Source organism: Bos grunniens, chromosome 17 (genome assembly GCF_055505025.1).
Source record: "Bos grunniens cultivar Pamir isolate PY7600 chromosome 17, Bosgru_T2T1.0, whole genome shotgun sequence".
NCBI classification, from domain to species: Eukaryota; Metazoa; Chordata; class Mammalia; order Artiodactyla; family Bovidae; genus Bos; species Bos grunniens.
Window position 1 is genome coordinate 62167234 of NC_141181.1, and position 24265 is coordinate 62191498.

The following is a 24265-nucleotide window of genomic DNA, read 5'->3' on the forward strand; positions in this document are numbered from 1 at the left end:
TTTTTGCTTTCTTGTTGCTGTTTTTTTTTTTTTAAGGAAAAGTATAGGTAGACAACGTATGTCTGAGATTTGCTTCACAATAATTCAGGGACAGAAGAGACATGTACCAGAACACAGATAAACTGGGACTTCCCTGGTGGTCCAGTGGCTAAGACTCCATGCTCCCAATGCAGGGGGGCCAGGTTCAATCCCTGGTCAGGGAGCTAGATCCCACATGCCACATCTAAGAGGTTGTATGCCGCAACTAAAGATCCCACGTGCTGCAACTAAGACCCGTCGCAGCCAAAATAAATAAATATTAAAAAAAAAAAAGAATAGAAATGAATCAAGATTAGGCACAAGCTGACAATTGGTAGAGCTGGGTGCTAGGCATGTGTGGGTTGTGTATATTATTTTGACTACTTTCAAATATACTTTAAACTTTCTGTAATAAAAAGGATTTTTAAAAAGTGAAGTAGAATTAAATACAGTCTCCAGGCAACAAGATTCTGACAACAGTATCTACTGACCAAATTCTGTATAAAAGTACATTACTGATATAAAAATCTGAGTGTGCTTCCTAAGCAACACATTTTACACTGGGAATTAGTGATAAAGTCGTATGTCTTAACACTGTTCTTTTGTTTCAGATTGCCCATCTTTAAAGAAAATGATGCTAATCAGAAGAAACATCTGCTTGGGATTTTTATGGGAGGAAAGGACAGTAATATTCTGTTTAGTACTGCATACCACTGTTCCCGTCATCTTTCCCTACATGCCCACATCTTACTAATGAGCACCATTCAGACCTCCTGAGCAGAAATGAAAACTTAAGACGTAAAGAGGATAATGCTTCCCCAAGGTCATTAGGACCATGCTGTGGCTCAGAATGATTCCCTGCAAATTCCTCTTTTTCTCTCCTCGATATTAGAAGAGCTTCCACTGTCTCCCATCCTCACTTACACATATCTATATGGATGTGATATTCATATACACCATGTATGTGCCCATATGAACACAGAAAGAGGAAGACTATGCTCCACACACACGGGATGGGTTTACAATATATAACAAAGCAGCTCTGACCCGATGAGACATTAGAGCAAGGCTCTCCAATCTGATCATGTTCCCCAATAAACTTTAATAATAAAGTTTTTGGATATTGAAATGTATACATATTGGATGGGTCAAAAAGTTCATTCGGGTTCTTCTGTATGCTCACTATGTGGGAAAGCCAAACAAACTTTCTGGCCAATCCAATCCAATTATAGATACAAACAAGGCTTATTAAATACATTATACACATTCTGGTATCAAGCTGCATATCAGATTTTTTTTTCTTTTTCTTCCTTTTTTTTTTTTTGGATAAAAAACATAAATCAAGAGAAGTTCTAAATGTTTCTTCCTGGCCCACTCTGGAGACCCTGCATTAGAGCCTGGAGCTAAGAGTAGTGACTCTGGGGGTTCCAGTACCGGTTTTCCCATGCAGACCCAAGAGCCAGGGACTGCAGAGCAGGGGCACAAGCCTGGGACCCGAGGCTGACGATGAGACCCTGGGAGAGAGCAAGCCTTGACATGATCTCTCCTGGGCAGTCTAAATTAACAGAAGCAAACAACCACACTCTAAGCCTCCTAGTGGCAATTTCACTCTGTAAGAAGCAGCATCACAGGAACTCGATGAACGAGGCCATCAGTCTCCACCACAGCTGACTACTTTGGAAACTACTTACAATTAAAAGAAGCTAAGGCCTTGGATCTGCTGAAAAAGCACATGCCCCACCTCCCCAGAGAAGTGACAGAGACACTGGGGATCAAAACCTCCAAGAGTGACTATTACAGAGATTGGTACTTACAGGGCAGGATGTTCTTATATCTATTTTTGTTTTTATTTTCTTGCCTCTGACCCTCTTTTCGGCTATAGAGAAGTTTACACTCCTGTTGTTGTAGTGTCTGGAGAGAAACAGAAGTAAATATTATTATGAATCAAAAGCTTCCCAAAAAAAGCCTGACTGAGCAGTTCTGCTTTAGGGGATTTATCCCAGGAAACGTTTAAGAGTCGTGGGCGACAGCTGTAAGAATGCTCACCTTAATGCTACATCAAGAGGGGCAGAGACACTGAAAGAGCTGCCGAAAGAAACACTTTCATTCATTCAAACAAAGGATGTTCTACAGACATTTAAGAGACAGCCTAGGAGAATATCTAATGCCTTGGAAAGATGATCAGAGTGAGTGTTAACTAAAAAGAAGGTCAAATTTTCCAAACAGTGCCTTACACAAACCCTTATGTCTGTGTGCACCTATGTATGTAAGAAATGGCAGAAGTCTGTACACCAAAAAAGTATGGGGCTTTTTTATTTTCAGCAGTAAGATTATGTTTTGTTTTGCTCGTTTTTTGCCTAAATTTTCTACAATAAATATTTATAAGAAGAGAAACTTTGGGAATTTCCTGTCAGCGCAGTGGTTAGGACTCCTCGCTCTCATTGCTGAGGGCCTGGGTTCATTCCCTGGTCGAGGAGCTAAGATAAGATCCCCCAAGTCGCCCAGTGTGCCCCCACCCTGAAAAGAGAGAGACCTTTAAAAATAAGTTATTAAAAATGAAAGCCAGTGAACGTTGGTATACAGTACCCAAATAGGAGATGTGATCCATGTTCTTGAGGACTTTGTAATCTGCCTACTTTAACCATTGATGAATTCAAAGCAACCTGAAAGTCAGTTCTCAAATCTGGATTCTGGCGGACGGTAAAAGTGGTTTACTGTGGACATGCAATCTTTGTTAGCAAAGCTTTAGAGTCCTCCTGTGCCCCAAACCTACATCAGTGCCCTGGGCAGCCAAGCCGTGTCTGCACAGACGCCCACTCCCCTGCACTCTGAGGGGAGGGGGCGCCCCTCCGTCTCCGCAGATAGAGATGGAGGAGGAGAATGCTCAGGCTCCTGAAGCGAGTGGTCAGGAAGGACACCTCTGAAGGGAAAGGAGATGGGGAGCGGAACCAGGGAAAGAAGAGCCTAAACAAAGCAGGCAACCACAGCAGAGCTGGCCCCAGGGAAGAAGGGACAACATAAGGGAGTGGAGAGGACCAGCTGTAGAAACAGACAGGAAGGTGGACCAGCCAGGCTGAATGAAGCATTTTCAAGGATGTAGGCTTCATTTTCAGAATCACCAAAAGTGCCTCTTCAAGGAACCAATGGTTTCAGACAAGTCTCGTTTGAACAGGAAATCACAAATGGGCAAATCAAGAAAGTGAAAGGCAAACTAAAAAGAAAAAAAAAAAGTGTTACATACTAAAAATATATTTATATATGCCAAAATGATGATCCCTTAAGAGATTTCTCTACAAGGGAAGGCAGAGCCAGTATTTCCTAACACAGTGGCCCTATTATATTTCCATTTCATTTATCTGCATTTCGCAGACAGGTATGAAAGTCAGGAGTTTAAATTGCTGTTTGACTCTAGGTTTCAAAATGCAGTAATTCAGCCTTGACACACAGCTCAAAACCAAAATGTTTAGCCAGCTGAAACCTGGACAGAAATAAAATACAACATACACAGAACTCTGACAATCAAACGGTCACTCAAAATTCTTCAGTGAGTTCACATACAGTAATTAGAGCCATCTGCATTCTCGGTGCTGGCATATCCTCTGATACTGCTGTTAGGAAGAAAGTTCGATCTTGATTTTTAGACAGTAAGGTGAGGTTCAAACCCTATGAACTGAATCAATCACTTAAACATCAACCAAGTGAAGAGAAACAACATCAACAAAAGCTACACACTAGGAAATAACTAGGGGCTTGATTCAAAACAAACTTGACAGCAACGCATTCAAGTGCTCGCTTATGAACAAACCTCAAGTGACGCTTCACTTGGGAGGGCACACTGCCAGAGCAAGCTCTAGAAGCAGCAAATCGCACCCATCCCTCCCTGTTTAATCACGTCCAATTTCTCCCCCTGCCTTCGAGACGAGTGCAAGCTTCTCAGAACAACTCAGGAGACCTTCTCTTCTCTGAGTGGATGGAGGCCTGCCTCTAACCTCAGCTTCTGATTGTCCAGTCACGATCCTGACTGTCCTTCAGTGTCCTCCGGTATAAAGCAGGGTGAACCCTGACTACCTACACCACAGAGTTGGAATAGGAGTTAAGGCGCACTGTGTACACTCCAGCCACACCAAGCGTCTTGAACCCACCGTATTTCTTCAGGCCTTCATGTTCTTGCTCATGGCCTCTGCCTAGAATTCCTTTTCTCTGCCTTGAGTACCTCTGAATGTTACTTTTTGGTCATTCATTAGGACCCACCCCAAAGGCCGCCGCCTCTGGGAAGCTCTCCTAACCCATTCAGCACGACCTCCCTGTGTCTCACGATACCAGCCACGATCTGAAGCACCGCCCTCCGTGAGTGCTCCTGTCACACTGAATACAGCTACATCTTTACAACCTGTCTTTTCTATTAAAGAGCATGGACCACCCCTGTTTGCCTGTAACCAGCTCAGCATCCAGCACAAAGCAGGCCCTCAAAATGTATCTGCTGGATGGACAAATAAATACAGGAAGGGGTTGGGGGGTGGGAGGGAGACAGACAAACCACAGACCATCACTGGTGATGGCCATGAACTGCAGGCCCCACACTCAGCATCCCATGCTGACACTGTTGACCTGGCCTTCAACGTAAAGGAAAGCCACTGTAGGCAAAATATGAGATCAGCATTTCCCAATCTTTAATCATCTGAAAAGCCTATTTAAGGGAATTCCCTGACGGTCCAGTAGCTAGGACTCCAAGCTTTCACTGCCGAGGGTGCTGATTCAATGCCTCGTCAAAGAACTAAGTATCCCACAAGCTGCACAGCACAGCCAAAAACAAAAAGATAAATGAAAACAAAGAAAGGAAAGCATCTTCAAGATGCTGTCTCATCTTGGCACACTGCCTATTATATGAGTTGTTTTCTTAAACTAACCTCCACTTTTTCCCCTTTGGAAGATGTATTTCAAAAGAAAACTGCATATTACTAGCACATAAGAAAACCAGTATCACTTGCCATATATAGAAGGTAACCAGAAGAAGGAATATACTAAAAATGAAATATTGGCAAATCTTACCTAGATATTATAGCATGCCTTAAAGTGAAAGTTGCTCAGTCGTGTCCGACTCTTTACTGTCTGTGGAACTCTCCAGGCCAGAATACTGGAGTGGGTAGCCTATCCCTTCTCCAGCAGATCTTCCCTACCCAGGAATCGAACCAGAGTCTCCTGCATTGCAGGCCAATTCTTTACCAACTGAGCTACCAGGGAAGCCCTGGTATGCCTGAGGCTTTATTTAAAAAAAAAAAAAAGGTATACTGGCAAGTGTTAAGAAATAGATGTTGCTGCTGTGCACTAAGTCTCATCTGACTCTTTTGTGACTCCATTTGACTGTAGCCTGCCAGGCTCCTCTGTTCATGCGATTTCTAGGCAAGGATACTGGAGCCACTTCTTTCTACAGGGGATCGTCCTGACCCAGAGATCAAACCTGCATCTCCTGCAATGGCAGGTAGATTCTTTACCACTAAGCCACCAGGGAAGCCCATAGCTAGATGTAAGAGGCATATTAAAACTGTACTCAGACCTTCTCCTAAGCCATGACCAAAGAAATGGATAAGGGTTAAAGAGAAAAAAAAGAGAAAACCTTCTTCATTCACTAGTTCAATCTTACTATAACAGGGCCGCTGAAAATCACCTCACACACCAAGAACACTTTGCTAGAATAACCCAGACTTCCAGGCCGAGGAAAGCCTCACCAATACCCAGCACGTGCTGGCTGGACCATCTACTCGGCTCTGGCTTCCCTCATCCTGCATTAAGTTACCAACCATCTCTTCCATGCGGATGTGAGGTTTAAACAGAACGCAAGCTGAGACAGTTTGGGCCCTGGAGTCTTCCAGAAAGGACAGGCCCAGGGGCCTTGTGTCCCTGGCTTTGCTGGGTGCTGACTGCCGACGGCTGGCAGCTGTCATGGATTAGAACTGAGTAACCATGTGTCTCCCACTCCAGCCCTGCCCACTCCTCAGACCCCATCAGCCCGTTCTCAACTATGCCTGGGGCCCACTGGCCTGAACACAATTCATTTCTCACAGTGGACGGTTGCCATCCCTCTAGAGTGAGGCTGAAAATAAAAAGAACTCAGAAGTTGTGACTTTCTGTGCTCTGCCAGCAGAGGCTCCCCGACTGCACCTGAGATTATCAGCTACCACCTGCTAAGGGGTGCTTTCTCCCCGGCACCAGGCTGGTGGACCAGGCATTGCAACCAAGCCCTGCCCCCAGGAGGTTACAATCCGTTCCAAGTTGATCTTCCATGAATTCCCTCTCAGCCGCCCCCAGGTCATCAAAAGCTGTGAATGACCTGCAGCTGACTGTCACTGTTTCTGTCCCCATTATCCACTGGGCCAGGCAGGATATCAGTGATAAGGCGTGGGACAGGCAGCTAAAAGGACAGTACAAAACTGGAGAGAAGCCCATGTGCAACCAACAACGACAAAAAACACTACAAAGCTGGGGCGCAGGCTGCAAGATATCCCATTTTCCCAAGCAATACAACCAAAGATTTGCACCCAAGGATGAACCCTTCAAAAGAACCAGAGGCTAGCTACAGTCACCTGATTACATGAGCCAAAGCTGATCAACAAAGGGATTATATCAAATGGCTAAGCCTTTATAAAAGCCATGAAGAGAAAGATAATCCCCTGATCCACACTATACATTAGGAGTGCCCAGCAGCACAACCAGTGTGGACAGAACAGGTGTTCACAGTACGGAACCATCCCTTACATGTATGGCGGTTGAACATCCATGCTCCCCACACCTGGAGCCCTGCCAGTCTCCAGCCCAAAAGCCAGGAGCAGCATTCTCAGTCTCTGTGATGATCGAAAGAGACCTCCCGAAACACCCCCTCACAGACTTCCAAAGCCCTCTGATTAAAGACCACTGGAACTGGCTCTTGAACAGAATGTCACGAATGCAAGTGGAAAAACAGGATCAAGGAAAGACACACACACGACAAATGAATGGGCAGAGCCAGGCAGCCCCACGAGCCAGGACAAGGCCTGAGAACCATTTGTCCTCACTGCTCTGAGCAACCGGGACTAATTGCTAAGGGGGAAAAAAAAATAATGCCATTAACCATTAGGGACAGACCAAGTTGTACAGTTACTTTATTTTTTTAATTCTAATTATTGTTTATTATTATTATTTTTTGGCTGCACTGAGTCTTCGTTGCAGCATGCAGGCTTTCTCCAGTTGTGGAGTATGGGCTCTTGAGCACGTGGGATCAGCAGTCCTGATGCACGAGCTCTCTGGTTGTGGCATGCAGACTTCTCTAGCTGCAATGCATGGGCTTAGTTGCTGTGAGACATGTGGGCTGTGGCATCTCAGTTCCCTGACCAGGGATCAAACCTGCATCCCCTGCATTGGAAGGTGGATTCTTAACCACTGGACCACCAGGGAAGTCCCAGCAGTTACTTTATTTTTAAAAACAAAGCTACCAGGGGAGGAAACAAGAATAACAAAGTATTGCTAAGTGTTACTGCTGAATGTTGGGAAAAAGAAGGTTCATCATCCTATTTTCTCGACTTCAGGGTGTGCGAAAACATCAATAATAAAAGAAGGTTTTTATAAATTGTAAAAAAGAAAAACAGAAATGTAAAAGTTGCTATTAACTCTCCTGCTACCTATGCACGGCTGGCCTCCTGAAGGAGAGAGAGAAGGCTGAGAAGGGCTGCTGGGCTGCTGGCCTCTCTGATTTGGGGCCACAAATAATAAGACAGTGGTAACCATGTGGGCAGGCTCCACGTGGGCAGGTCTTCTTTCCTGTCTGAATGAACTTCTGTTTCCCTTTGGCATCTGCCCTCTGCAAAGAGGAACACTGGAATTCTCACTCTGTCCTCTTTACTGCAAACTCTGCAATGTTACCAGGCACCACTAGCGGGTAAAAGCCCCCACTTCCAGATGCTACGCGGCCTGGCCTTTTACCACTTCCTCACAGTGGAGTCTAGCGGTTAGTCCCAAATGAGTCCACGGCAACCTCGAGAAATGAAGGGGCTGATGGGGCTGATGGAGTCTCTCACGGTCAGAGAAGGTCCGCACTGATGGACAAGCTCTGACAAAGCACCATGAATAGACAAAACCAACCTAAGATCTGGTTCCTTTGCAGGTGCATGTTGTAAGTCAAGTCATCACCTTCCTCCAACAAGGGGAAGAATAAGCGGAAAAACACATTTAGAAGACACAGTCCCCAGATGAGAACAGGACCTGACATAGGAAATAGCAGCCCACAGCACAAGACAAATCCATCTTTAATAATCTGTCATTCAGTGTGCAATGAATTAGGTGATGTGGAACTTTGGGAGTGAGATTCATGAAAATGAAGGGAAGGTGGTTTCTGAGAGGAGCTGAGGCTTGAGGTAAGTGAGGGGTGAGGCAGAGGCAGAGCACAAGGAAGAAGAGAAGACCTCCCAGCAAGGTAGGGATGCGAGCAAAGGTGGCTAAGAGGCCAGAGCTAGTGACCTTAGAGTTGGGGGGAAGGAAACTGGTCAGAGTCTGAAGTTGTGCTGTCAGGGGTGGAGAATGAGGTCAGGCGGGGAGCTAGGGGGCTTTGGGAACTGGGCAGGAGATCTTCAACAGCTGAGCAGCACAGTGCAGTGGACTTGGAGTCAGAAGTTCTGGAAGTTCAAACCACAGCCAGCTATTTGCCCACCACATCCTTGGGGACAGCTTTCTCCCTTTCTTCCAGGTGCTTCGTCTTCAGAATGAAAATGCTATACCTCTGGTGGGACATCGGGAGCCACTGCAGGTATGTAAGCAGAAGAGTGATGGGAGAAATGCTGGGAGCAGATGAGCACGAAGGGTGAATGGAAGGGCAGAGGTCAAGGGTAAAAGAGCAGCTGGGGTCCTGTGGGGCGATGAGCACCTACAGCCCTAGCATCAGGTGAGACTCCTATCTCTGCCGCTGCCCGCCTGGGTGGTCCTGGGGAGTTGCCCTGATCACAGAGCATCCAGGGACACAAGATCTACCTCCCTCAAAAGATCTGGGGACACAATGAGATGACTTCCTTAGCCCACAGCGCAGCACTAAACAGACCATAAATGCTGGCTTGCTTCCTTCCTTCCTCTAAAAACAGAAAGACAACTAGGAAAGGAAAATCAACCGGACCTGGTGCATGACAATGAGAGAAAGAGGAGAAAGACGAGTTAAGGGATGCTCCAAAGATTCCAGCATACAGGGTCAGAGAATATACAGGACAACCACCAGAGATGGAGATGTAAAAACGGATAGTTGGTTTGAAGGCAAAAATCAAATAACAGGTCTGGTTGTGAATGCTTGAATCTGAAGAGACGTGAAAGCCAAGAAGTGTGGAAGGCACAAATCAAAAGGTAAAACCAGAGACTGGAAGCCACTTGGGGTAATCAGGCTGGGGTGAAAATGGACATGCTCTCAGTGAAGAGAGAAGCCAGAAGAGCAGAGGGCTCAGGACACGTCTTGGAGAACTAGCAGAGTTAACTGGTCAGGAGAAGAGAGAGCAGTGAACACCAAGAAGGGCACACGGGATGGGAAGAAGGAATAAAGCAGGCACATGCTGCTATCAGAGAAATGAGAAGATGGTGGGAAAGAGAGGCTGGACAGCTGTTCCAAGACTGGCTCATGGGTGAAAAAGGCCAGAGAAAAGACTATTTTTTTAATCACAATTAAGAAAACCTTTGGTGGGACCTCCCTGGTGGTCCAGTGGTTAAGAATCTGCCTTCCAATGTGGGGGACACGGGTTCAATCCCTGGCTGGGAAACTAAGATCCCATGTGCCACAAGGCAGCCAAGCCTGCATGTTGCAACTGGAGAGACTATGCACCACAATGACTGAGCTGTGTGTCACAACGAAGCCCAAGCACAGCCCCCCAAAAAAGAAAGAAAGCAAGCCACTGGTGTCTTCTGAAAGTGTTATTTCAATATACCGGGGACTGTCACATTCCAAGGTTAAGGAAGAAAGGGGCTAAGAAGGAATGGAGCCCACAACACAGGCCCACTAGATGGAGAAGACAGAAGGACAACCACAGGTGTAGAAAGCACCAAGGGCGTTCAAAAGCAAAGGGGAAGGTTAAGCAGAGATGTCAAAGTACCTGGAAGTACCTCAGGTTCTTCAATTCTCTGTAAAGATGTCAGACAGCTCCAGCAAATGAAAACATTCCTAAAGAGAAAAACCTGACACTGGAGAGGCGCAGAACAAAAGCAGGAGGGGAGGGAGGATGAAAGAGAAAGAGTTCAAAGGAAACAAAGGAATTTCTCCAGAATGAAGCTTGTGGAATAGACCCCCCTAGCCACTGTGATGCTCTGCCTGCAGGAAGATAGCAGCTGGGAGCTTGGGCCTGGATGGAAAACCCTGATGACAGCTGCAAGGCTGCCATCCTAGGGCATTTTTAAGCACGAGGCTGGAGCCCTGGTTGGGGGCTGTTGTTCAACACGGGTTTGCTTAGTCACCCAGCAGAAGATTTCCGCTAGAGATCACCAGCAAGAATCATTATTTGAGGCACAGCTTTGGGGTGCAGTTAAAAGTCTTGTCTCCATAAAAACCTAACCACCTCCAAGGAGAATTTATAGCTCCCCTGAGCGGATGTAATCACTTTAAAGAAATCAAACCAGACTGTGGGTTTGAAGATAGGCACGAGCTCCTTCCGGAGACACGCTGGCTGGCAGAGCTTCTGGCAGAATCCAGGACATCTGTGTGGCTGTCAGCGGACTGCCTGCAATGCCCATGCAAATGGAGAACAGTTTCAGACCATGACAGGGAAGAGAGGCTTGTGTATAATGGAAGAAGGATGGGCTTTGAAGAAAAACCAAAACTGAGGAAAACAAGCTTTAAAGTGCTTTGGAAAACAGAACCCCAGTGAAGAAGGTGTGCCGGGTTTATCCGTGTGTATTTTTTTTTTAAGTCAGAAAGTTCATAACTGAAATCTCTGAAATTCATTACTGCGATCCTGAATGACATCGTTTTAACCAAGTTTGTAGAGAGGTTGCAGGGACTAAAATGTGCATTCGCCAAGCCTCCAACATGGACTCCAAATGAAAAGTGCATAAGAATAAAGAGGGACATGTCAAAGCAAAGCCTGGAACATTCCTCCATACTTTTTAAGTGTCAGAGAGCTGTTCCCTATTGAATATAAGCAAAGGGTCCAAAGCCAATACAAGTGTCTCTTGCTACTGAAAACAGCTCACACTTGACACAACACAAAACATACGTTGTACCTACTGTGTGCCAGGCGCTTTGCTGGATTCTGGGGCTACAGTGAACAAAACAAAACAAAAAGGACTACCTGTCTTTGCAGGGCCACAGACTCACCTGGACTATTTTCTTAGATAATATGCATACAGCAGACATAAAACAGCAGGGTTGAAGTGTATCTATTTGTTCACCAACACTTTCATTTGAACAAAACCATAATGGATAATGGGCTTCCCAGGTGGTGCTAGTGGTAAAGAACCCACCTACCAATGCAGGGTTCATGCTTCTGAGCTGTTGTGCTGGAGAAGACCCTTGAGAATCCCTTGGACTGCAAGGAGATCAAATCAGTCAATCCTAAAGGAAATCAGTCCTGAATGTTCATTGGAAGGACTGATGCTGAAGCTGAAACTCCAATACTTTGGCCACCTGATGCGAAGAACTGACTCACTGGAAAAGACCCTGATGCTGGGCAAGACTGAAGGCAGGACGAGAAAGGGACAACAGAGGATAAGATGGTTGGATGGTACCACTGACTCGATGGAAATGAGTTTGAACAAGCTCCGGGAGCTGGTGATGGGACAGGGAAGCCTGGTGTGCTGCAGTCCACGGGGTCACAAAGAGTCAGACACAACTGAGCAACTAATGTGAACTGAACCAATGAAGGAGATGTAAGAGAAGCAGGTTTGATCCCTGGGTCAGGAAGATCCCCTGGAGGAGGAAATGGCAACCCATTTCCCAACCCATTCTTGCCTGGAGAATCCCATGGACAGAGGAGCCTGGCCGGCTACAGTCTATGGGGTCACAAAGAGTCAGACACGACTGAAGCAACTTAGCATGCATGATGCACAAGTGGTGAATTCAGGTTTCAGGTCACTTGCACATCACAGGGACAAAACAGCAGGATCATAACCTACCTGTTCATTTATTTAGTGTCAGTCTCATTTTAATAGAACTTTAGTTCATTTCACCGAATCTAGAAATATTGGTCCACCTCTTCGCAGTCATGACCAGAGATATGCAAGAGACACAAAATGTTTACAGAAAAGGGCAATCTCATTTTATCACAGTAAATGTGGTTAAAAAAACAAAAGTGGGGGAGAAAGAAAAAAAGACAGAGAATCTACAGGGAAAAAAATCAAAGCTTGGGTTTGCAACATTTTGATCACACCACATGACCTAGAAGAAAACCATCAATCTGAATTTATTTCAGGAGCAAAGGAGGAAAGAACCAAAGAGTTTCAGAAGAGACTTTGTATATTTTAAGATGCATCAAAATCGGAAGTAATTTGTAAGTGTCTTCTGGGGAGAAATAGCTGAAAGAACACGCAGAATTTTACAGAAAACCAGAAGCCTGGCATACAGACAAACAAAATGTACCTATCGGAGCTAAATTCTCAATGGCACTGCAATTTAGAGCTCTGGTTGACTTTAAAGACCATAGAACACACAGTAAGAAGGAACTGATCCCAAATTTATCATCTTCTGGGGAAAAAACTAAGATACAACCACTAAAATAATAACGCCTTGCTGTTGGATCAATCTTTTCCTTCAGAGGACTTAGATTTTAATGAGTCTCTGCTTCCACAGACCTAAGTTCTTCTATAATGGTTCGCTCTGTTCCCAGCCTTATTCCCCTGGCCCCAACTTTAAAGGGCATTAAAAAAAAAAAAAAAATTGACTGGATTCAAGCAGCAGGTACATAAGAGATCTAGAAAGCAGGCCACCAGCTGTTTGGATCTAGCTTCAGTTTAAATGAAACGATAATGCCCTGACTGCCTGACAATTCATCACCCCAGCCTGACCTCTGAAGAGGATATAGGAGAGTTCAGACATGATCTTGTTTCTCTCCCACTTCCCCTGAAAGCCAGCTCAGTTCTGCCTCATTTTGCTGTTAATAATGTATACAAGATGAACTGAATTTGACATGTCACGGAGTGAAACCATCTGGTGAGCATCTAGAGTCAACCTTCTTTCCATGGCCAGAAAAGTCAGGTTAGGCACTTTCCTTCTAAGTTCTTATCCTGACCCTACCAATGGGATCATGAAAAACTCCCTACTGCCACAAGCGGCAGGAAGGACTTAGTTTCTTTAAGCACTGCCTAAGTGAACTTAACGAATCCACCACTGCACCAGATACCCAATTGGCTGCTATAATTTCTTAAAAGTTCATAGTCACTTTACAGTTTCCCTGGTGGCTCAGTGGTAAGAATCTGCCTGCCAGTGTAGAAGACACAAGAGACACAGGTTTGACCCCTGAGGTAGGAAGATTCCCTGGAGAAGGAAATGGCAACCCACTCCAGCATTCTTACCTGGAAAATCCCATGGACAGAGGAGCCTGGCGGGGTAGAGTCCATGGGCTCGCAAAAAGTCAGACACGACTGAGAGACTAAGCACGCACACACGGTCACATTTTATAGGAAAAGTGGTTGATGCAAAAGACTGCCCCAGTTATTTTAACAGGTAACATAAAAATGGGTCTAGATTACAAAATTACTCACCATTTACTTCTTATAATTATTTCTTATATTTACCAAAAAGATTTGATATTTTAAAATTTTAATTAAAAACAGTACTTTTCAGACTGTAAATATGCTAACCAAAATCATGCAGGATAGATAATAAAGATTAAAGATGAGTAGGGAGTTTCCTAGGAGTCTAGTGCTTAGGTTTCAGAGCTTTCATTGCTGTGGCCCAGTTCAATCCCTGATCAGGGACCTGAGATCTAGCAAGCCATGTGGCATGGCCAAAAAAGAATAAAGATGAGTAACAACCATCACTTTTTTTTTAAATACAGAATACCAAAAAAAAAAAAAAAAAGTTAATATTAATAATAATCCGTGAAAATAGAGAAACAAGCATGCACAAGGCTATCCATTGTATCTTCTTTCATTTGCAAACTATCCAAATGCTGATCAATAAGCTGAATAAACTATGGTACACCCCCACAATGGAGTAGTATGCAGTAAAAATGAATGAAGATTATCTGTAGACACTATTGTCCGGTGGGTCTCCAGTGTAACAAAAAGACAATGCTGGAAAAAAAGGGTGTAAAATATTGCTACTATTTATCCATGAAAGGATGGGTTATGAAATTACAGATACATATTTGCTTATGCTTTTTGAAAGGCAATGATAAGCTATAATTTTTTTTAAAGGGCTATACATATAAGGAGGAAAAGATGGGAATAGAAGGTAGACTTCTTTGAATGTATTTTTTTATATCTGACTTCAGAATCAAAGGTAATATTTTATATAATTATAAATAAAATTTTATAGAAAGAAATTTCTGAAATTCAAATATAAAGTGAAACAACCTAACTGTATATCCAGTTAGAAAATAACCATATACAAAAGAGACACTGATGTATAGAACAGTCTTATGGACTCTGTTGGAGAGGGAGAGGGTGGGAAGATTTGGGAGAATGCATTGCAACATGTATAATATCATGTATGAAAGGAGTTGCCAGTCCAGGTTCGATGCACGATACTGGATGCTTGGGGCTGGTGCACTGGGACGACCCAGAGGGATGGTATGGGGAGGGAGGAGGGAGGAGGGTTCAGGATGGGGAACACATGTATACCTGTGGTGGATTCATTTCAATATTAGGCAAAACTAATACAATATTGTAAAGTTTAAAAATAAAATTAAATTAAAAAAAAAAAAGAAAATAACCATATAGAGAAGAACTATTACAAATGAATTGAAAGGACAGTAACTTGACTCTATTTCTCTGAAGGAACTACCGTAAGGATTGAAAAATAAAAACTAGGAAAACAAACTGTTTTCAGTAATCATATTATTACAGGCAGTGGAAGTCTTATAATTCTGAGCCCTAAATTTGAATTGGAAGTTTCATCTGGACTTAAAATAAGTTATTTCAAGAAAATAACTTTTTCTAGCTCCACCCATTGAGAAGGCAATAACCAACCTTATAGCAATAAGCACTTCTGGCTCCTGGACTATAGTCTCTAAATACCACTTCCCAAGAAAGGAAGGACGAGAAGGAAGGGAAAAAAGGGAGGAAAGAGAGAAGCTAATTCACTCCTCAGAGAAATGACTGATTCCAGTTCTGACATGGGAAATGTATTACCCTGTAACAATTTATTAAACCAGAAAGTAAGGAATCTAGAAAAAATTACTAGAGTTGTACAGGAAGGCATAGAAGCCACTTGTAGAAGCTCCCAGTGGCCAAAGCTAAAATAATTTGAGCAGCAGAAATGATAATGCTGTAAGCAGACGCACTCTGAATGTGTTAAAATTCATGAGTAGGGCTCCTCTGGTAGTCCAGTGGTTAAGAACCTGCTTTATGATGCAGTGGACACCAGTTCGATCCCTGGTCTGGGAGGATCTCACATGCTGCGGAGTGATTAGGCCCATATGCCCACAACCACTAAGCCCCCAGCCTGTGAGCCATGACTACTGAAGTCCGTGCACCTGGAGCCCGTGCTCCATGATGAGAGAAGCCACTACACTGAGAAGCCTGCGCACCGCAACTGGAGAGCAGCCTCCGTTCGTCACAACTAGAGAAAGACCGTGCACAGCAATGGAAGACCCAGCACAGCCATGATAAATAAATAATAGAAATCAAAATGTAAGGTACCAATGCAAAAATAAAGTAAAAACAAAGAAGTACAAAATGTGTTTAAAAATCCATGAGCACATATTGATAAAAAATTTTTTTTGGAGAATGCTATTTTGAAAACTACTTAGTAAAAAGGAAGAGAATCAAATATCTTGTCTTTGGTGACAAGCACCTCCTGACACACCAACATATATGCAGTCCTGCTGAAGAAAAACTGGATCTGACAAAGCTTCTAGATAGACCAACCTAAAAAAAATACAGGGAACTTCCCTGGTGGTCCAGTGGTTAAGACTCTGTGCTCCCAGTGCAGGGTGCATGGGTTGGATCCCTGCTTGGGGAGTGAAGATCCCACATGCCACGCAGCGCAGCCAAGAAAGAAAGAAGGTGGGGTGGGGATGCTAGCCTGTTCTTAGAGCCTCCCACAGGAGAACATTCAGAGGCTTAGGATTTTAAATCAGAGATCCAGGGGGAACTTATTTGAAAAATGATCCAACAGCAACAAGAGACAGCTAGTATAATGAGAACAATAACTTGATGAATCTTCATTATAAGTGGAGTGGAGTGTAAAAAGACTGTCCAGCTAACAATGATTGTTAATGTTGGGTGACAGGTATATACTGCTACAATCAGATGATTCTCTCTGCATTTGTATATATTCGAAATTTTACATAATAAAAAGTTTTTTTAAAAAATAGGTTTTTCACTCAAACTCTGATGTAAGATTTCTGAACTTTCTGTACTTATCCATCTCTCAACTCAAAGCTCCTTAAAGACAAAACCCTGTCCATCTTGAGGGTGTCCTTGGTGACTAACCCAATGCTGGTATAAAGGAATAAACATGAGGTCAAGTCCCTGGTCAGGAACACTGAGCAAAGACCATGACTGTTCTATTCTGTACCCATCCTCAGTGCTGCATTCAATCAATATTCATGGTACAGAAAGTTGGACAATTTACTCAGCCTCTCTGAGCCTGAAGGCTCCTCCCTCATCTGTAAAATGGAAATAATATCCCGCCAAGGTGATCTGACATATGGTGGTTAAAAAGGACTCCATGTGGCCATTTACTCGTTCATTCATTCCACAAATATTTATGAATCCTGAAGTCCTACAAAAAGTATGGAATGATCATTCCCATAAACAGAATAACAATAATATAATAACATAAATATTAGCTACATGTAAATACTCATTCAACAAACATTTATGGAGCTGCTGCTGGTTACTAGGCATGCTGCTTAAAGGTAACTATGAAGATGGATACAGCACACACACACAAAATTGTTTTTAAGGACGTTTTCTGTCAAAGGGATGAAAAGGAGAGAACCAGGTTACAATGGTGACACATTTCACTGCAACAGGAACACAGCCCACTGTGGACATTCTCCTACCCAAGCTGGTTTCAGGAAAGAAATCAGTTAATCTCTGAAAAGGTATAAACTTCCAGATTATACCTTATAAAAGGTAGAAGCTCCCAGATTAAAGCTACCTTGAGCTGTCTTTTACTTATTTGCTGCAGTAAAGCTATATATTCTTCCTAAAGACCCCAGCCAATGCTGGAAATCTTCCAAAGAATTAGGTACTTTTGTGTTTCTGGGATTTTGCCAGCGGTCCAAACCAAGAGAGCCAATCCATGAGCCAAATGGCTCATTCATTTAATATTAACTGCCAACTCCTTTCTCCTAGAACATAACGCCAACTCTTTTGAAAAAGCCCCCTCAGCAACTTGCTCCATGTCAATCAACGACCAAATTAAGAAGAGCTGCAGATCCAAGTGAGTCTTTTGGAGATCTAATCCCAAACATAAGACTTCCCTTCCACTAAGAACAGGACTTAATAAATCATGTAAAAAAATTTTTTTTCATAACTTACCTCAAATTCTTCCCAAAAGCCTTGTTTGACTTTATCTGTGGTCTCAGCTAATTTGCTTAGTTCTCGAACCCGACTTTCTATTTCAGCAGCATTGATACGAGTTGTGTTGAGGGGCTAATCAAATTCAGCAGTCAGTGCAAAAACAAGAAAGTATTACAGAAAAAAGTGTCAATGCAAAAAAAAAAAAAAAAAGACTTCTCTGTTGGCATTCATAAAAGCAAGGACAGGAAGTTCACAGTATTCACAATAAAAGTTTTCAAATAGAGTTTCACTTTCCTTTCTGTTCGGTCAGGAATCTTCACATACTTTACTCTGCTGATATAAATTCGAAGCTATTTTTCTTTATAAATAGACCACATGTTAGAGATGATGTCATTTGCCACTAAGTAATGAGTGAGTTTTAAAATAGCAATAAGTCCCAAGTGAAAAGCAATGATCACCTAAAGATAACCAAAGCTGGATTTACAATGAAAACTTTATCAAAACTTTGCTTTAAAACTCCATAAGGCCTTTTGAATTATATATGAAGACAGTCATGAAAATGATGTACTGTCTAGAATTCATTTACAAATACTAAGGAAGAAGGTAGTGAGTGGACTAATAAATGAAACAAGACTTGATGAGTTGATATAATTGAAGCTGGGTGATGGGTATGTGGAGGTTTATGATACTATTCTACTTCCATCTGGAATATTTTGTTGGGACTTCTTTAATTGTATAAGGAGGTGGAGTTTAGCTGTCCAATAAGCTTACCTGCTTGAGTTGTAGTACTGTGCCCAATGTTTCTACCATAGGATTCTTCTTGTAATGCTCCACGAGGTCTGTCAAAGAATCAAACCGCTCTCCTCCACCAACATCATATTTCAGTTCCTTTCATGACGAAAAACAAAAAAAAATTACGCTCATGACCTTTATGTTAAATGACTGCTTTTCCCAACTCAAGTACAGAGACTAACCCTCCCCCGACTTGGTAGCCTTGAAAACCAATAGCTTCATAACCGCAGTAGCTGGGCAAACAAAGCAGCTTAGCACAACTGGAGTAGACAAGATGAAACTGGAACACTGTCCAGACCAATCCCCAGAGAATTATCACTATCTGATCTGTTTAGCAGCTCCCTGTTTTCAGAGCTTGTCTTTGAACCTGACTTAGAGCCTATTTAGCCCTGCCTTCAGGGGATCTCCCCAAAACAATCGGCAGCAACTGTTTAGTATCACAGCTGCCTAAGGCAGCAATACCAGTCAGTGTTTTATAAGAGACTGAGCAAAAACTTAAAAGGAAAATCCAGGCAACGTCCATAGCGGGCTCTGAAAACCTCCAACACACTCTTGAGAATCTAGAAGGACATGTGCATGTGCAGGGCTATGTGAAGTTCAGGAAAGATCCAAAAAGGCCCTAATCTTTACCTCTGGCTGATTCTGAGGTTGTGTGCAACCAGGAAGTGAAGGCTAAGGCTGAGTTTTAAGGTACCAGAACACTAAAGGCAGACATGCCCCAACACACACACAAACACACACACAGAGCCATGCTGGCAAAGTCTGGGAGATTTAATGTTTCAAGGCATTTAAGGAAATCTGTGTCCACCCATCAGGTGATCACTATGCTACCCAAGCAGAGATATCAGTGGCCACACATGACAAAGAATACAGGAAAGTCAATAAACATACAAACAGCATCAACTATAGGAACGATAAAAAGCAGCAACAACAAACCCTGGGAAAGGAGGACATCAGATTTCCAGAGCTGCCACATAATATTGCTTTAACTGTCTAGTTTTCAGGAATTTCCTGGTAGTTCAGTGGTTAGGACTCCAAGTTTCCACTGTAGAGGGCCCAGATTCAATCCCTGGTTGGGAAACTCAGATACCACAAGCCATATGGTGTAGGGGAAATTTTTTTAATAAGTAAAATACTTTGCTGTCCACCTGAAACTATCACAACATTGTTAAATGGCCATACTCCAATACAAAATAAAACTTGAAAAAAATAAAATGCCTAGTTTCCAACAAAAACTCATGAGCCATGCAAAGAAACAGGAAAGTATGGACCATATTTTGGGACTGGGAGGGAAACATTCAGTGGAAACTGTCCTTGAGAAAGTATAGACAAAACTTTAAACCAGCTAGTATAATAAAGGAAACTATACAAATTAAAAGAAAGTATGAACATCACGTCTCATCAAATAGAGAATATCACGAAAACTTTTACATAAATGCAGTATTCATGATAGCCAAAATGCCCATCAATTGTTTAATGGATAAACAAAATGTGGTATATATCCATACAACAGAAAGTTTGACAATAGAAAGAGTTTACTGACACATGGTACAACATGGATAAGTCTTGAGAAACATGCTAAGTAAAAGAAGTCTGTCACAAAAGGCCACATATTACCTGAGCCCATCTATATAAAATACCCCAAACAGGCAAATCCACTGAAATGAAGAGATTAGTGGTTGCCAAGAGTTGGGGGGAGGAGGAAAGGTAGGGAGTGACTGGTAAAGAACGCAGGGTTTCTTTTTGGGGTGATGAGAATATTTTCGAATTAGTGTTATTGGCTGCATAATTTGTAAATATAGTAAAAAAAAAACAAAACCACCAAACTGTCCACCCTAAAAAGAGTGAATTTCATGGTGTGTGAATTATATCTCAATAAAGCTGGTTTTTTTAATCTTATTAAAAAACCGAAGCAATAAGTGAATACACAGTTACTATTTAAGAAACTATGTCAATGTATATTATCATATGTGAAATAGATCACCAGTCCAGGTTCGATGCATGAGACAGGGTGCTCAGGGCTGGTGCACTGGGATGACCCTGAGGGATGGGATGGGGAGGGACGTGGGAGGACGGGTCAGGATGGGGAACACATGTACACCCATGGCTGATTTATATGAATGTATGGCAAAAACAGCCACAATATTGTAAAGTAATAAGCCTCCAATTAAAATAAATAAAAAAAAAGACACTATGTCAAAACAAAGTGTGATGTAGTTGACCAAAAACCCAACCTCCTTGGTCTAGCCACCACATTAAAAACAAGAAATGGTGAGTTCAATTCTCCCAGCCTTAAGATATGAAATCACATGCAGTCACAGGCTATACTGTGCCAACCCAAGGGAGGAGCTGAGGCCATCGCTTTAGAAATTCAGACAGAGGCAGATTCCAGCTGCAACCATGTACAAGTAGATTGAGATACTGTGGGGCTGGGAATTCCCTGGCAGTCCAGTGGTTACGACTCCATACTTTCACCACCAAGGACCAGGCTTCAAGATTCTGCAAGCCACGTGGTGCATCCAGAAAAAAATTTAAAAAGATACCACAGGGCAGAAGGTGACTTGCTAGAGACACACAGGAAATAAGTAATATAATAAAGCCATGAAATGATGAAACAGTTATAATTAACAAGGTACTCAAAGTATAGAAGCCCTCGCCTAAATGAACAAAGAAAACCTGACTTTGAAAGAAATGGTGTTGGTCTTCTCCCAACAGAAAAACCACCCAAAGATGACATTTCAGAAGACTCACGGTTCAGCTGGGGCTTTACCTGACAGCGAATCATGACGTGGGTCACTTTAGACTTGGCATCATTGCTCTCCCCTTTGTCATCTCCAGTTCGGACAGAGAGAACAAAATCTCCAGGGTGGCTCTGGCTCTCGCGCACAAGAAAGCTACCATGTTTTCCTTTTTCAGTTAATAATTTTTCTGCTTCTTTCCCAGAGAGGTGTCCATGAAACCACCTAGGTTTTTTTTTAAATGACAATCAATTGAGTTCTGCAATGAGTTCACAATATCCTTTTATAAAACTACCATCCATAGTCATATCTCAAAACAATTTAAAACAGACACATTCGTCCAAGAGACTGATCCATCCTATTCAAGACTGAACCTGCATCCCCAGCATGCAGGAAAAATGATAAAGATGTTATGAGTAACCATTAAATTCCTTAAATGAGCCCACAGTCATTTGAACACAAATATCCTCAATCTTTCTTATTTTCTTTTAAATCCCTCATCTTTTAAAAAGGCAGTCTGCCATTTCTCCACTGCCCAACCCTAAAATGACCAACTATTTAATCACAGTCATTTAAAGCAATTATAATAGAGAGTTATGGTAGTGACAGAGAATCATCTGAATGTTTGCCCTTGCTTTGGCATGCAAACACTCCATAAAAAAGGGATCTTTTGTTAGAAATGAATTCAAATATTCCAAGCTTTCCCAGATTTTCAACTTATACTTCAAGAGCCTCCAAGTTTGCTGTCCACATATTTGGACTATCCGCTGGGTTATCATTTCAAATTTTAATGCACATGAGACCTGGAGTAGAGGCAAAGGATTGGGCTAATGATGTGAACTCTCATACCTTACAATCAGAGATACCAATACACTAGGTCAGAATGGGGCCCAGCAATCTGCATTTTTAACTAGCACATTAGAGTAGGTGGTCTGAAATCAGACTTTGAGAAAATACTACTCTAAGTTACTATAGAAAATATCTTAACATAGTCATATTAATAATGTGGCTTTTTCCCTCAGGATCTTGGTGAGGAAGATCACTACATGATCCACATGTAGTGCTAATTGCTCATCACTGAAGGTATATATATCAAGATATTTTTCATCCACTCTCAGCCAAAGATAGCAAAATTAAGAAATAAACTGCAAAAAAAAAAAAAAAGAAATAAACTGCAGAGAGTTGGCTGACAGTCTTTTGCTTAATAATCTGGCTGGCAAACAAAGGATCAGCATAAAATAACAATGACATGAAGGTATAAAGAGAAGAAACCTATCTGAAGATGGAAAATATACAAACCTAATTAAGAGACCCTGATTTGGTACTGAGTCAGAAAGGAGACGGAGAATGGAGAAGAAAACCAATAAAATCAATACAAATAAGTCAAGCCCCAGCTTTCATCAGCTTAGTTCCAAAATAAGGGAAAGATCTCAGAAATAATACAATTCCCTCTAAGCAAGGTCATTCCCACACATTCGTGGATATAACATCAAAGAACTTATGAACAATCTGAACCCTCTGAGTTCTCTGCTTTCCCACTTCTGAGCTTAAACTGACATCTGTTGGTGACATTGCTGAATAGCTGGTCAGGAGCTACAGGGAACTACTACCGTTTTGGTGTTTCCATTAGCGTTCATTTTCCTCTCCTAACTCTCAAAGTTCAGTAACATTCAAATTCAATAATCTTAAAATTATTCATGTACCAAGTATAATCTATACAGGAACTGTCTGAGACTTCTATGAGTTCTAAGTAATAGTGACTGAAGCTTTTGCAAGAAAAGGCCACTCTGAGAGTAAACTGATTCTATCACTGTTACTTTAGTAAAACTTTTAAGATTATGAGATTTTTAAGATTTTAAGATTAATAAACAGATAGAAGCCAAACCCCCATGATGCATTCACATCACACCTATGACACGGGAGAGACGCAGGCTCCACAGTTACGGAAACAGAACTGACCTTTCAGAGGTAGGATCGGCACAGTTCAGAGGATATTTGAGCTCAATAACATCTCCATTCTTTTCTTTTAGTTGCCCGTGATGTTCCATGTAATACTGGACCAATTCAGCCAAAGTGGCAAATTTCTCTCCTCCGTACAGGTCATAGTAATCACCAGTGTTCTGAATCTTGATGTGGGTGACAGCTCCATTTCTTCTAAAATAGTCCATTAGAAAGGTGGGGGGGAAGACAAATGAAGAGCTATACTAGTAAACATGGATCTCACATTCATTATCAGATTTCACCTAACTGAAACAAACCCAAAGAAGGTACAAATTTAGGCTTTTTTTAAACAAATGCATTGAGTGAAAAATAATCACACAGTCAACCATTTCAACACAAAGGGTTCTGTGTATATTAAGGGGCAATCATTTTTCTCATCACTAATTAATCAAATGAATATCATTAGAATAAAACATACATTTACCTGATAATTCAGTAAACCCACTCTTAAGTATTTTGCCCTCCAAAAATGACGCTTCATGGCTACCAAAGATTGGTTCAAGAATATTCATTGTGGCCTCGTTGTAGTAGAAGAAAAATGAAAAATCAAATATTTGTCGCCAAAATGTATACAAATACTCATACAATGGAATATCATATAGGAATTTACAAAGAGAGACACAGAACCATTGATATACACAAACAACATAGGTGAATCTCTAAAACATTAGGTTATGACAGTGAAGCCAGTGCTCACTTTGGCAGCACATATACTAAAATTGGAATGGTACAGAGAAGATTAGCATGGCCCCTGCGCAAAGATGACATGCAAATTGGTGAAGCGTTTCATAATTTAAAAAAAAAAGAGAAGAAGAAGTCAGACACAAAAGAAAATATATTGTATGACTTCATTTATATACTGCTGTCAAATAAGTTAGTCAATGGGGATAGAAAAAAGAATATTAATATTGCTGACCTCGTAGCAGGAGGAAGATTAGAAAGGAGCATAAAGGGACTTTTGAGGGTGAAAGAAACAGTCAAGATTTTGATTGTGGAGTTTTAGTTGCATTAATAAGTACACTTGTCAAAACTCGTCTCACTATACACTTTAAGATATTATACATAACTGTATCTTTAAAAATCATTTTAAA

The 24265-nt window shown here is 42.1% G+C and overlaps 1 protein-coding gene and 1 non-coding gene across 5 annotated transcripts in view; one reads left to right on the forward strand and one right to left on the reverse strand.

Annotated features, from left to right (window-relative positions):
• PTPN11 (protein tyrosine phosphatase non-receptor type 11) overlaps nt 1–24265 on the reverse strand; it is a 70653-nt gene that overhangs the window by 20300 nt on the left and 26088 nt on the right. For 2 of the 4 annotated variants that reach the window (XM_086348145.1, XM_086348143.1), the window contains exons 3-7: nt 23133–23324; nt 21206–21398; nt 18415–18531; nt 17662–17775; nt 1833–1929 (exon numbers count right to left, since the gene is read on the reverse strand). In XM_086348145.1, the coding sequence (XP_086204271.1) occupies nt 1833–1929; nt 17662–17775; nt 18415–18531; nt 21206–21398; nt 23133–23324 (713 nt within the window). Of the gene's footprint in view, nt 1–1832; nt 1930–17661; nt 17776–18414; nt 18532–21205; nt 21399–23132; nt 23328–24265 lie in introns of all 4 variants that reach the window. The other 2 variants (XM_086348144.1, XM_086348142.1) reach the window with 1 other exon arrangement.
• On the forward strand, nt 23864–23970 carry LOC147355553 (U6 spliceosomal RNA). The gene has a single exon (XR_015144936.1). It is a non-coding gene; the product is annotated as a U6 spliceosomal RNA (small nuclear RNA).